Source organism: Phialemonium atrogriseum, assembly GCF_030411735.1.
Source record: "Phialemonium atrogriseum strain 8032-3 unplaced genomic scaffold QBC33scaffold_20, whole genome shotgun sequence".
NCBI lineage: Eukaryota > Fungi > Ascomycota > Sordariomycetes > Cephalothecales > Cephalothecaceae > Phialemonium > Phialemonium atrogriseum.
Genome location: NW_026848157.1, coordinates 209515 through 221845, shown reverse-complemented (window position 1 = coordinate 221845; position 12331 = coordinate 209515). Strand labels below are relative to the sequence as shown.

The 12331-nt window shown below is 53.1% G+C and overlaps 8 protein-coding genes and 1 non-coding gene across 9 annotated transcripts; 4 read left to right on the top strand and 5 right to left on the bottom strand.

Moving 5' to 3' along the window:
• Positions 1–351: 351 nt before the first annotated feature.
• On the top strand, positions 352–2054 carry QBC33DRAFT_571768 (uncharacterized protein; the record flags this gene model as incomplete). Its single annotated transcript, XM_060430618.1, has 3 exons — positions 352–1715; positions 1782–1839; positions 1903–2054. Exons 1-3 carry the CDS (start codon positions 423–425, stop codon positions 2052–2054), a joined length of 1503 nt encoding a protein of 500 aa, XP_060281420.1. The 5' UTR covers positions 352–422.
• A 233-nt stretch (positions 2055–2287) lies between these two features.
• QBC33DRAFT_174916 (uncharacterized protein) lies at positions 2288–3262 on the bottom strand. Its single transcript, XM_060422380.1, has one exon. The coding sequence runs from the start codon at positions 2939–2941 to the stop codon at positions 2657–2659; it is 285 nt and encodes a 94-aa protein (XP_060281419.1). The 5' UTR covers positions 2942–3262; the 3' UTR covers positions 2288–2656.
• Positions 2727–4495, bottom strand: QBC33DRAFT_174909 (uncharacterized protein). Its single transcript, XM_060422379.1, has 2 exons — positions 4239–4495; positions 2727–4164 (listed from the first exon to the last, which is right to left on the bottom strand). Exon 2 carries the CDS (start codon positions 4058–4060, stop codon positions 2948–2950), a length of 1113 nt encoding a protein of 370 aa, XP_060281418.1. The 5' UTR covers positions 4061–4164; positions 4239–4495; the 3' UTR covers positions 2727–2947.
• On the bottom strand, positions 4001–6391 carry QBC33DRAFT_174920 (uncharacterized protein). The gene is made up of 6 exons (XM_060422381.1): positions 5865–6391; positions 5418–5802; positions 4691–5350; positions 4499–4611; positions 4239–4410; positions 4001–4164 (listed from the first exon to the last, which is right to left on the bottom strand). Exons 1-5 carry the CDS (start codon positions 6305–6307, stop codon positions 4254–4256), a joined length of 1758 nt encoding a protein of 585 aa, XP_060281417.1. The 5' UTR covers positions 6308–6391; the 3' UTR covers positions 4001–4164; positions 4239–4253.
• On the bottom strand, positions 6389–6938 carry QBC33DRAFT_174907 (uncharacterized protein). Its single transcript, XM_060422378.1, has one exon. It carries the CDS (start codon positions 6879–6881, stop codon positions 6471–6473), a length of 411 nt encoding a protein of 136 aa, XP_060281416.1. The 5' UTR covers positions 6882–6938; the 3' UTR covers positions 6389–6470.
• Positions 6939–7097: 159 nt separating this feature from the next.
• On the top strand, positions 7098–7170 carry QBC33DRAFT_t56. Its single transcript has one exon. It is a non-coding gene; the product is annotated as a tRNA-Lys (tRNA).
• A 1411-nt stretch (positions 7171–8581) lies between these two features.
• QBC33DRAFT_561024 (uncharacterized protein) lies at positions 8582–9116 on the bottom strand (the record flags this gene model as incomplete). The annotated part of the gene is made up of 2 exons (XM_060430103.1): positions 8582–8986; positions 9066–9116. 2 exons carry the CDS (start codon positions 9114–9116, stop codon positions 8582–8584), a joined length of 456 nt encoding a protein of 151 aa, XP_060281415.1.
• A 764-nt stretch (positions 9117–9880) lies between these two features.
• Positions 9881–10880, top strand: QBC33DRAFT_571765 (uncharacterized protein; the record flags this gene model as incomplete). The annotated part of the gene is made up of 2 exons (XM_060430617.1): positions 9881–10291; positions 10359–10880. 2 exons carry the CDS (start codon positions 9881–9883, stop codon positions 10878–10880), a joined length of 933 nt encoding a protein of 310 aa, XP_060281414.1.
• A 144-nt stretch (positions 10881–11024) lies between these two features.
• Positions 11025–11907, top strand: QBC33DRAFT_174893 (uncharacterized protein). Its single transcript, XM_060422377.1, has one exon. The coding sequence runs from the start codon at positions 11184–11186 to the stop codon at positions 11787–11789; it is 606 nt and encodes a 201-aa protein (XP_060281413.1). The 5' UTR covers positions 11025–11183; the 3' UTR covers positions 11790–11907.
• The last annotated feature ends 424 nt before the right edge of the window (positions 11908–12331 follow it).

The following is a 12331-nucleotide window of genomic DNA, read 5'->3' as shown; positions in this document are numbered from 1 at the left end:
ATATCAATTACAGCCAAGGCGAGCAAGGTTACAACAATGGTTAGTGTATTGAGCTGAAGTACCAGATTGGGAAACAACTAATGATTCCAGTTGGAAATAAACCAATCACTTGTGTTCAGCTACAGCCTATGGATGGCCACATGGCATGTGGGAAGTGCCTAGAATTACTCCAACCAAAGTAATTGGTTGGAGTAAGTGAGACTAGTGTATGGTGCGAGGTGCATAGACTGGGGCAATTCCATGTGCAAGAGGACACGAGGTTAGCACAGTGGACATGACAAAGTTGGCGTAATGTATCTCGATGGACATATATACTCTTGAAATCACCATACTATTCTAGTTCCCCAGATATCCAACCTCGCCTCTTCACACAGTCTTTCCTTCTATCATCACCAGCTACTTATCCTTTGCCAAGTCAAACAATGGCGCCCAAGCGAACCGTTTTGGCGACCGACATTGCAAAAACCACAGGAAAGTGGTCAATTTGGGGCGCACTCCAAGTTGGAGTTGCTGTTGCCGATGGCAAGATCCAAGAATATGTCGTGCTCTACCGGACCACCCAAGACAATGAGAACAGCATCCAGGACATCACGTCAAGCGTCACCGTCACCAGCTCAGACCCAAAATCCGGCAACTTCCATCTGTCAAAGGCCTTCAACTCGGATGGCCCAGAGAAGCACCGTATCGGGTTCGAGGTCGACGTGGAGCAGTTGTGGGATAAGGACAATGCCGGATTCGACAACGCCAAATTCACCTTTGAGGAAGCCGGAAATTCCCGTACAGTGAGCTGGCGAGGCGCCTTTGCGGATTTCAACGACAGCCCACTCGAAGTGATCAAGGCCGGATCGCAGCCATTGGACGGGTGGATTGAGGACTTCCTTGACATCACACCACTCGACGATGACGACAATGACAAGCCATCTGAATGGACAAGCAACATCTTCGCCGAGATCTCGCAGCATGCCTTGCCTGCAAAGGCAAAGAGTCTTTTCTTCGACGACGACATTCCCTGGCTGGGCTCAAAGTTTCTCGAGGAAGATTGCCCTGGTGATGATCTGCCATATATCGTCTCAAGTAACACATATATCGTTTGGATCCCGTTGTCGAGCATTCTGAACGAGAATCGGCGACTCTTCGAACTGACCAGCATGCACTTTCTGTGCCGCGACCTGTCCCACGCCGACTGGCTCGATGACGAATTCCGCTCCCAGCTGCCCGACAAGGTGGGAGACTTTTTCGACATGGTGGGAGTGCCTCCCACCGCCTCAGCGGACGAGGAACAACGACTCAAGGTCCGATACGGCAACGACAAGACGGCGGCCCGCGAGTTCGACCAGCTGCGACGCCAGTACGCAGATGCCATTCGGCGCTGCTACTACTTTGCGTACATTTGCCACGACAACAGCCTAGAAGACGTGCTGCGCGACGCAAGCGAGGGGAGATACAAGATCATCAGGGACACGCTTCTGAGTGACAACTTCAAGGAGCATCTGCTTCCGGCGCTGATGAGCGTCGGGGATGAGCCGGATGCCATGCCCATCAGTGCCCAGCTGGCCCAGCTGTCAGACAAGCTGTCCATGTACAGGTATCACCTTCATCGGGAAAACGACTGTCCGGAGAACAAGGAAGATGTCGACTACATCATCTCCGAGCTTGCAAATGCGGCGAAGCGGAGTGGACTGGTGCGGGACACACTTATCGACTTCAAAACGGCGGTAAGAAAACAGCTCCAAAGAAAAGGTTTTGGGTAAAATGAATGAATGCTGATAGCTTGGCTCTAGGGCATAACTTTCGGTCCACACTCGATCTTCAGTGAGCGGACAAGACAGGAGGTAGAGCGTAAGTTGTGAATCTCGTTAATTCATGTCTTCAAAGCCAGGGTCGTCTAACACTTTTCAATAGGCTTCAAGGCGTCTCAGAGAGCAGCGGCTTACAACCTGGGGATCGATTTTGTTGACTTGGACATTGAGAGCAGAGTTGCTCACGCATACCTCCGTGATGAAGCAAAGCCCCTGGGACTTTACACCTGGGAGTTCCATTTCAGGCTTTGGTAGCTGCCTCTGGGACATATGTCTACTCAATTTATGATATTGCGAGAGCGAAGGAAATCTCTATTCGAGGCACCGTAGAACACGAAATCGGTTAGCATAATTCACACCCCCGATAAGGAGCATCCACCAAACTTAATCCTCTTATTTGGCAACGCGTGGGGCTTGTTGACTCGGGTCTCTCACGGATATATAGTGTGAAGGTCCGTAACGCAAGGCATCCGGCGTGCTATTAGTGAATCACAACTCCCCTGTTGAGGAAAGGAACGGCTGGAAAGACATCATATGCACCCTTGTGGTCCTCGCCGTAGATATACGCTGTCGTCTCTGGACAGGCCAAGAACAAGTCTGTGCATGATGGGGGGTATGCCCCCTTTGCCTCCTTCAGTGACACCAAGTAGTAATGATCAGTGAGGCTCAACCTAACATCTTGAGGAAGTCCTAGATTGATCCGCATTTATCCAACATTGCATCCTAGCTATGTCTGGTAGGCTACCTGGCCTGGTTGGTCGCTGTCGCAGACGGAAACGCCACGGCTTGTCTTCCTCCAGCATCGCCGCCGAGCGTGGCACTCTCTAACCCGGTACAATTCTATCTAGTTCGTGGAACTAGCACTCGGAAGGTCTATGATCTAGTGAGTCAACCGAGTCTAAATCGTATTGATCATCCAAATCAGATTGATCGTGCCAGACGACGCCGAGCTCCTCCGCTTTCCGTCTTTCCTCTTCGGACAGGTTGCTGCCGTTCAGGCGGGCTAACTCGGCGTCCATCCGATCCACCCAGTATCCTTGCCAAAATTCGCTGAATCTAGATGCGCCGCCGGTGTCCTCCGCGAGAATCACGGCCATGCGGCGCTCGAAGACTTTTACCAGTTCTTCGAGCAGTTCCAACATTGCAGCTTATTCTTCTTCTTCTTCCACGTCGTGGACATCGTCTGGCGAGTGGCCGCATGCTTTTTCAGGACCTGGATAACAGCACGTATGCAATATATCTAGAGTGTTGAATGTAAGGGATCGAATAGCGGCAACGTGGTGCGTCGGCCTAAGATCCGCCTCGAAAGATTCCAGGTACCAGCAGAACCAAGAAGCTATGCTCTTGGGGTGCCGCTTCCCTCGATACCACAACCCTTGCAGCATGTAAGTGAACGGGCTGCAACCACCAGGCGAGCATCTGCACTGGCAATTGTCGGCAATGTCGACTGGGAGAATGGTTGCGTTGAGTGCTTGTATCGACCGCATTACGTGAGGTTTGGGAGGTTTGCCCGGGCAATTACTTATCTTCCACCCAAGTTTCCTAAATATGGGGTACGCACTGCACACGCCAAGCGAAGCTGGCATGCCTGATAATCGACGGAAGGGATCCGCCCCATGTTCGATAAGCCACTGACAGTATGGTAAATCGCTGGATGCCCTCGCCAGTGGGGTGGTCTCGTGATCATGGCCAATATCTACGTCGCGGAAACCCGACCTGAAAAGAAGGTCGGCGTGGTGGGGTTGAGGCCGTTCGTGATATATCGGGCGGTATTCCCCCTGGGTAATGGCGAGTGCATCCGGGATGCGCACCCCTTGCTGCTGTATCAATTTGACAGTTTCTTCGGCGTGGAAGTCGAGCATTCTCGTGTCTCGGAGCCCTAGGCGCTGTGCCTCGGAATCTGTAAGGAGCTCTAAGGCCAGCTGTTTGAGCCTCTCACGCCTGTTTGCCAAATGGGCAATGTATCTGCGCTCGCACCTTTCCGACGACCGGGATAATATTATCCCCCAGAACCGATCGTAAGGGACGGAACAGTCGGCTTTGAGCAGGATCAATGCACAGTCTGCGCAGTTGCACCGGGAACACTTGCGGCGCCGAGTCCCGTTGCGACAGCAGGAGAGGCTGCATTCGACGGCGTAGGCCAACGGTGTCTGGCCTCGGTTGTCTGGCCGATTGATCAACGTGGAAGACTCTGAATGGCGAATAAGCACTCCCAAGCAACGAGGATTTTCTGCTGCGAGGTGGAAGGGCGTCTGGCCCATGGCGTTACGCTCATAGATTGCAGAGGGGGATTTTGCCAACAAATCCTTGACGGCGTCCAAGTCGTTTGCAAGGACGGCCAAGCTCAAGGGTCCGCAACCAAATGCTGGGGGATGTTAGCTAGGTACTCTGGCGGTTGCTTGGGAGACATAATCCCAAACAAACATTGTGGTGGCAAACCTTCCGCAATGCTGTTTAACAGCGGAGGACATGAAGAAACTCAGGGATGCGAGGGAAACCGAGGTATTCCTGGAACCCAGGCATGTCCGGTTCGGCTGTCGACTTATCAACGATACTAGCAACGGCAAGATTGTAGGGTGCCTTTATTTCTGCTACGCGCGCCAACGGCGTCCTGTCAGAGACCATTAGTGAGTTTCGATTCCTTTTGAAAGTTAAATCCACATTGGAGCCGTCCCATTAATTACTGATAGGTCACATACTCGCCATTTAGGCCAAGGCTACAGGCCGGAACACCTTGCCGAACTAGCGCTTCAAACAGCACCAGCAACGGACCTAAAGAATGCCTTGGACGGAATGTGGCCAGGTTGGACATCTAGCACGAAGGTCTTTTAGTTAGCATGAATGGGAAATGCATCTAAATAGATGGCAATAACCCACCCTGTTTCGCATACCGTGTAAGTTATATAGTGGCTTAAAGTCCAGTTCTTGGAGTCAACTGCACGCGGTGAGGCCCTATGCTCGCGGAAAAGCTTCAATAACTTAGTCAAGGCAGATGCCACAAACGCATCCCAATCGAGCAGGGTAGCGTCGGAAGCCGTGAAGATGAGTTCTACTATGCGAAAGGCTGGAGCAGTGCATTCGTCGACGGTGGGGTAGTAGGCAAAAGTCGGACTAAAACTTCGGCCGCCTGCGCCGGAAGTCGCGGCGAGTGAAATTTGGATGGCCTGTTGTAAGACGTTAGTTAGGCCAAAATACCTCACGCCAACCGCTCGGCGATGGCCTTTCGTGTTGGCTCGGGAAGCAGGGCAGCCTGGGAAATGCTCCTCGGCGGATGATTCATCGTAGAGGCACAGCGATCCCAATCGGATGCTCTTGACGGAAGAAAACCGCTGAGGCCTAGGACAAGAGCATGCTGGACAATTCGCCGCCAGAGATGACGCAACTCTGCTTGTTTGAAGGGCCGCACTGTCTGGAGGGATCGTGAAGATAGGGCTGTTGGTGTTTCCTGGATTTGCTCTTGCGAAGCCGCTGTGGACCGAAACTTGGTCGCAAATCTGCCTCAGGTTGCCGGGTTTGCCGAGTAGTCGACTAAGAAGGACGTTTTCAGTCTCCTGTAGGTGTCCTTGTAAGTTCCCATACGCTCACAGCCCTGTTATAACTACAAGGTAGGTTACTAACGCTCGCCCGGTCTCGGTTCTTGCGCGAGATCTGACTAAGATCCAGCTCCCCACAGAGGCTGTTGAGCTGACTTTCAATCCTATGAAGTTGCTCCTGCTGCGATCTCAACGATAGGTCTACGCATCTCCGCGTAGCTCGAGTGTCGTCTTTTAAGGCACGATTGCTTTCCATGACCACGGTCGACATGGTTCCTATCTCAAGTGAGAGGAGATTGCTGACGGATTCAACGCCTCGCTGGAGTTCAGGCAAGCCTCCGCGGATCTCCATGAGAGGTGTATGAAGTGTGGCGACCTCCGACTGAATGGTCAAGAGACCGGCGGAGAGGGCGGCATTGGTCGATTCGACGATTGCCGTGGTTTCCTGCGCGCTTAAGCAAGATAAGTCCCTGTTAAACTGTTAGTACCACTGTAGCAGCACAATAAGGAGAAACGTGGGATGATTGCGGACAGTCCTAAACTCTGCAAGGCCAGCTGTAATCCGGCGTTGGCCTGGTTCAATCTGCTTTCCAACTGCTGGAGCTTCTGGCGGTTGAAGGGATAGCTTAGCTTCTTCGCCTGGCCCTTGATTCTGTCCTTGACGGTAGCGTTTGACGCGTTATTGTGAGCAAGTCCGTCGACCAAGGTCTTCAGAGCCTTGAGCTCCGTCTCACAGGATTGGAAGCAACTTTGCACTGCGGCCACAGACGCTTGATGGTCGGATGGCAGGCGGGATAGCGACGGTTCTATGGCTTGCAGGACGCTATTCAGGGCGTAGTTCTGGCGTCTGATTGACGTAATGTCCTCTGCACGGCATTTGATGGCGCCGAGGTACGTTGTGATGCCGCTGCAGGTCTGCAGGCCGAGGGAGACGAGGCCGGCTGCCAGACCCAGCAGCGAAAGAGGGTCTGCCATGGAGGACTAATTACTGGAAGTAATCAATGAGTGGAGTAATTTCAGGTCTCTTGGGATCAAGTATAGATGATAGTGAAAACCATCGGATGAAAGTAGGCGTTGGCAACGATGGTGGAGGGAAGAAAGTTAAAAGCAGCCAACTTTCGCGACCAGAGACAAGAAATCAGGCTCTGTCCTTGGCGCTTAACAGTGTGACCGATTGGTTTGCAGGCGAGAAGGGCCCCTCACCATTGCCGCAGTGGAGGCGCAGCAGAAGGATGTGCAGGTAACATGCATGCAGTGGGCGTATCGCTGCGCCATTTGTAAGGACGATATTTTCTCCAACCCGGACTTCCTCGCCGACCCGAAAACATTTGGGCACGCCATTTTCTTCGGTATGCTGCCAAGTATTGGTAACGAGAGAGGGAATGGATCTGCGACGGTTCCGACGAACTCGCGGCCTCAGCGTCCAAACACTCCAAGCGCCGAGCGTTCTGGGGACCGGGCCGAAAGTGTGGTTGCAGAATGATCGTTGAGTATACCAGCCGGAAGTCAGCAATAATAATGTACAGCTCGCCGCCACCAGTGACATCATATATGCCAGCTAGCAGCTCAGTCCCGAAAGGGGCCATCTGGCACAACGTATTCCGATGGCCTCTCTTGAGGGTTGGCCCGGGGATCGATAGGGGTCGATAGTAGTTACAATCCTCCGTATCTCGTTCGCCACCGTAACTCAGAAAGCGTTGTGGGTGCGACCTCCACAAAGCTATATCAGCGAGGTTTGCGCCGGAAATTAGCAACAACAACAGCCGCCTTGCTAGCTCAATCGGTAGAGCGTGAGACTCTTAATCTCAAGGTTGTGGGTTCGACCCCCACGTAGGGCTCAATTCCCTTCGGTTGTTAAAATTTTTTTTTTATTTGGTAATTTTTGCTTGATACTTTTTTACTTGTGGTTGTGCGGTGTGTATTCCATTCAGGTTCTTTTTTCTTCTATTTTTCTTTTTCTTTTTCTTTCTCTATTTTATCGGCTTTCAATTCCACCATGCCCCTCTGTTCGCAGCATCTAATTACAGGGAGTCAAGCATTGATAGCATCGCCAACTACCCGCACTAGAAAATGGAAGCAAATCAAAAAAGATGCCGTCAATTAATCGCTCTCAATTAAGCGATACATAATTTCACATTTGCTACAGACGCAATGGTTTGTTGCGCTTGGAATGATGCTCTCTTTTCTTTTTCGAGGCCACTTGCTGATGTATTGAGGCAGGTCCATCCGCGTGATGGGGCAGATTGAAATGTTCGCAACCTCCATTTTCATGTATGAAAATAATATCAATCAATTGCCATGGATGAAGCGACACAGGTTTCTCTACTATTTCGTTGGTTGAGAATTCGTATTGTGCGTCCTTTTGTTTGGCATTAATTATAGGTCATTGATTGAACTGGACCAACCCTGTCAGAGACACAATCGGGAAATGGACAGCGCCGTTTGGGGGACACAAGATTAAGGCTAATCAATTGCCCTCAATTAAGCGACAAACATCTTCCAAACATTGCATTGCGAGTGTGGTTTGTTATCCTAAAATTTATTTTTCTTTCTATTCCTGCTTGGCCGATGAAGTTCCTCCGACAGGTTGCTGTGTGGGGCCGTGGTGGGGCCGTGTCTTGTAGTTGCCTCAGCGCCTGCCGAATGGCAGGAGAACGGAAGGATTCGCGTAGCCAACAGCCATCCCCCCTTTTCCTTCCAATACCCAACACCATTCCAATAGAATTACATGTCCACAATGTCACATGCCAAATACCTATGGCAGTAGCAAGGTAAAGCCGCATCACGAAAGTCTCGGCGAGTCGGCAGGAGGAAGCAGGAAGATGGTGTGATCTCCTGATTCTCATCTCCGGTCTCCCTCACTCTCTCTAAAACGGCTGCCCCCACCACCTGATCTTCTTGGCTGGGCCCAAGAGGTCTGCCATGCTGAAGGTCATGATGATCTCTGCTTGGACCGGGGGGATAAAGCGCGTCGGAGAGCCCTGTGTCCCATGCAAACAAACTGAGAAAACGAAAAATGACACGATTGTTGGCAACACTTGGGGATGCTCAAGGTAGCCGCATGGCTTATTAACCAGCACATGCCCCTCGTACAGGGAGCTTTGGAGATGCAAGTGCCTAATAACAGAAACAGTTACAAAATAAACCGATATGTTCCCTCCCTTCTTGCCCATCTACGCCGCCACTATACCAATAGGACCCTTCGCATCCTCGCCACCCGTAAGATACCATCCATAGCCTTGGCCTTTCTTACCATTTCCAAGGCCCCTTAGGCTCCCTAATTTCCCTCGCACGCATGAATGCATTTGACCCGGCGTCGTGGTGATAGATAACCCCCTGGAGGCTCTTATTGCGGTCGGTGATGGTCCGTGTGTGGCCCTTCATGGCCCTCTCCTCCGCCGGGCCAAGGAAATGGTTCCCCGACGGCGTCCGGATCTTCCCCTTCGCATTCTGCAGATGGTACGGGAAGTCCTTCGTCGGGTATTCGTAAAAGCTGCCCGGCGGGAAGAGCGGGGCGTTGGGCCCGTTCCTGTTGTGGTACTTGTGTGGGTACCGCGCCCCGTTGTAGCCGACCTTCACGGCGGGGCCATTGTCGAGGTGTCGCTTGACGCTGCTGGCGCGCCGGCGGATTTGAAGATATTCGAGGTCGTATTCCTAGTGTTGCGTCAGTCCCTGTGGATTTTCGATTCGACTCCTGGAGGCAATGGCGTTTGGGAGCAAGTAGTGTACAGACCTGAAGCGGACGTGGAGGAGCCGAGTCATCGTCATCGCTCCCGAAACACATGCTGCCTTAAAGCAGAAGTCGAGACTCTTAGACCTTGGGTAAACGAAAAGAGACGCAAAGGACAGTCTTGGGGAGCTGGGTCTTGCAAAGAACGAGGTGAACAAGCTGCATGACAGCTGTGAAGAGGAAGGGGCATATATTAATCCCCCCGCCCTCATGATGTGCATATAAGCAGTGATCATGGAGGGGCGAAGGTTGAATCTAGCCTGACACAGGCTTTCTATTTCTGGCTCAGCACATCTAATTCTATATGTGAGGCTGGTCGTCTTGAAACCGCCTGATGCAAAGCAAGTCTAGGTACCACGGCGGTTCGGAGTGGATTGCATTGGTGGACACCAACTGTGCTACGGAGGTTAGCTTTTCCTCGATCCCATCGCTGTTTCCTACTATGTGGTGTGGTTCGATGCTGGGTTGGAGAGAGAGGCAGCGATTGGTTAATAGGCAATAGTTGAGCGACGTTGCTTTTAGCCGTTGCAAACGCAGGGGGCCTCGGCGACTACACAGCGGTTGAGAATTCCCATCATTGGGCTTGCCAAATTTTTATATTTACAGACAGTTTCAGATTGTCGCCCGTCTGTCAACCTTAGGCAAGGAACGAATCACAGGGATTGAGAACCAACCAGCGCCGTGTCCCGAAATCCTTTCGGGTAGCAAGCGTAGAATACTCGGTCACTGCTCTTCTTCCCCGCATCCCGGGGACACTACTACTTAAGCTCCCTCTCCTTCTCCCTCTCCCTCTCCATTGCAAACTGTTTTCACACGCCATGGTCACCCTAAAGCTCAACATTGATGCCCTTGGAGACCTTGGAAATCTCGACAGGCAGGCGAATACATTCTCTAGCTTCCTGTCGGACATCCGAACCAAGGTTCCCAGGTTCAAATGGCTGAGCACACCCCCGACCGCAGTCCCCGAGGGGTTCCACGCCCTTCACTACATGATCTTTCTGGTCTTTTGCGACTTTCTCCAACCAGAAAGCTCCTTGTCAACAAGCGATGCGGTCAATTGTATTCTCAAGGCATTCCCCGGCCATGAAGTCGACTATGGCGCCATTATCATCGTCTGCCTAGAGCTCGCCGCGCAGATCCCCTACCACCACCCCTCGCAACAGAAACTCGCAAGACTGCTGTGGTGCATGGGAAGGAGTACGGAACGGCTCAATCAGGGCGGGTGGAATGTAAGTGGAGGGAGGGCTTTGCCAAGAAATTACTGAGCCAACAACTAATCAACTGCGAAACATTTAGAACGGGGAGCTCGAAGCCTTTTACCAGACGCTTGGGATAGACCTCACGGATGCCAACCTGCAGCCAAGAGAAGAGTCAGATCCCGAGTACTCCTCGGATAGGTTCGTCAACTACGTGGCTTTTGTTGCCAATGTCCTGGCCATCGGCATCTTTCGCCCCTGGTCGAGGACTCCCTTGTCTATCCTCAGCCGCGCTTTGGAGAGGAGACACAACGAGGAGACTCCGGAGGTCCGGGATGCGTGGGTTCTTGGCGCGGCGCAGCTGGTCCTGTGGCATGGCCAGGGACTATTTAAGCTTGTGCTGAGCCCCGAGGACCTGGTGGAGGATGACAAGGTACCGAGGTGGCTTGTTGGTGAGCCCGAGGAGCATGGGCCTATCGAGTTGGAGAGATGGGTATTGTGGAGGGATAGATTCAACGAGGTGGCTGGCAACGAGACATACGGAGCTGAGTGTAGAGATGTTGCAAAGAAGGCGGCTGAGATAATGGATGTGATAAAGAGAAGCATGCTATTTAAGGTGTAAGAGAGTGGATTCTCGGAATTCCTTTCAAATGGTTACCGGCGCTTTAGCTACTCCATCCGAGTTTTGTACTCTTGCATGATCGTCGCGTCCGAGTCCGAGTTGAGGTGACGGTAGCCGCCGTCCCCAAGCCCGGGGCCACAAGACCCCGACGTGGGAGCGGCACCGTAGAAGGGCTGGACCTCTCCCCTAGCCGAGTCGTCGAGGCGTGGCTCCTCATTACGCGCAGGAACTTGTACTCCAATCTCTCGATCTTGACAAAGGCAATCCGCAACTCCATGTCTTCCCTTTCCGTGTCACATCCCCATGCCCAAGGCGACCATGTCCAAGTCAAATTTAGCCACCCCCTGTTTTAGACTCAAGCCCGCCTCCAGACCTGCCTCGCAACTCTCAAACGGCGTCACGAGTCGAGCTCACGGCGCACCCTGGCCGACAGCATCATCAGGGTATGGAACTGTCGGCCGAGGGCTTCGGACTCTGCGTGTGTTCGTTGGGAGGACGAGGAGCTGCAGCCTCCACCGCCGCCGACTGCGAGGCGGTGACAGCGTGCGGTGCTACTCTCCCTGCTGCTTCGCGCAGCCGGTTTTCGGCCACTCCTCCCGGCTTCCGACAAGGCAGTATGTCGGGTCAGTCAACAGCAGAGCCCCTGTCGACTCCATCGCCGCACCCCTCTTGCTCAGTCCTAGACAAGACATCCGCATACACACATACACGCGAGGACGGATAGGAACAGGAGGCCAAGCAGAAGGTTACCCACCCCCGCCGTCACTAGCAAGCAACAAATGCGCCATCCCAGACTCGCTCCTCCGCGACGCCGCAGCAGCAACGACAACTACGTCTGCTGTTACTGCCGTTTACCCGGCCCTGGAGGCAGAATCCCGTGACTTGGTGGCGTGCTACATTGCTGGCTGAGAGCGCCTGGCCTGGATCTTGCACCAGGCTGCTCAGATTGAAGCCGGCATGTGCCGCGACGCTGCGCAGATGCGTGAGATCACTGTCATGCTTGATGGTGGTGGTGGCGGTCGCGGGGGCGGGGGCGTGGGATGGGTTGTGCGCCGGCCGCGGAGGTCGTCCCTGAAAGTAGTGGTGGTAGTAGTGATGGTGCAAGGCCGCAGTCATCGTTTCCTAGTCGATGCACAACAAGCAAGCTAACGGGGGAAGCGCGGCGGCAAGAACAGGACGAAGGGGGATGGCGGGGAGGCGTCGGGCGGCAAGTCGGGTGCCGGGGGACACGGGGATTCCGTCGTGGACGAGTCTCCTGCCCAGACTTGGGCGGGCCAAATGAGCGTTGATGTCAAGGGCAAGGGCAAAAATGGTGTTGGGGGTGGATTGGCCCTCAACCTTACCATCCAATGTCTAGGGCGAGTAACCCTCTTGCAGCGTATTGAGCCTATAATTATGAGAGAAGACCACTGATTTGCCATCACCATTCACTAGACTCTCTCCATGTTCTT

What these genes read in the sequence shown, in the direction of transcription:
- QBC33DRAFT_174916 (XM_060422380.1), bottom strand. Translation starts at nt 2,941, where the DNA reads ATGTTGGAACTGCTCGAAGAACTGGTAAAAGTCTTCGAGCGCCGCATG.
- QBC33DRAFT_174909 (XM_060422379.1), bottom strand. Translation starts at nt 4,060, where the DNA reads ATGGGCCAGACGCCCTTCCACCTCGCAGCAGAAAATCCTCGTTGCTTG.
- QBC33DRAFT_174920 (XM_060422381.1), bottom strand. Translation starts at nt 6,307, where the DNA reads ATGGCAGACCCTCTTTCGCTGCTGGGTCTGGCAGCCGGCCTCGTCTCC. An exon ending in AGAACCGAGACCGGGCGAGC is followed by an intron (nt 5,351 to 5,417) that starts GTTAGTAACCTA and finishes GGACACCTACAG; the next exon opens with GAGACTGAAAACGTCCTTCT. An exon ending in GCCACTATATAACTTACACG is followed by an intron (nt 4,612 to 4,690) that starts GTATGCGAAACA and finishes CCTTCGTGCTAG; the next exon opens with ATGTCCAACCTGGCCACATT.
- QBC33DRAFT_174907 (XM_060422378.1), bottom strand. Translation starts at nt 6,881, where the DNA reads ATGATGTCACTGGTGGCGGCGAGCTGTACATTATTATTGCTGACTTCC.
- QBC33DRAFT_174893 (XM_060422377.1), top strand. Translation starts at nt 11,184, where the DNA reads ATGCCCAAGGCGACCATGTCCAAGTCAAATTTAGCCACCCCCTGTTTT.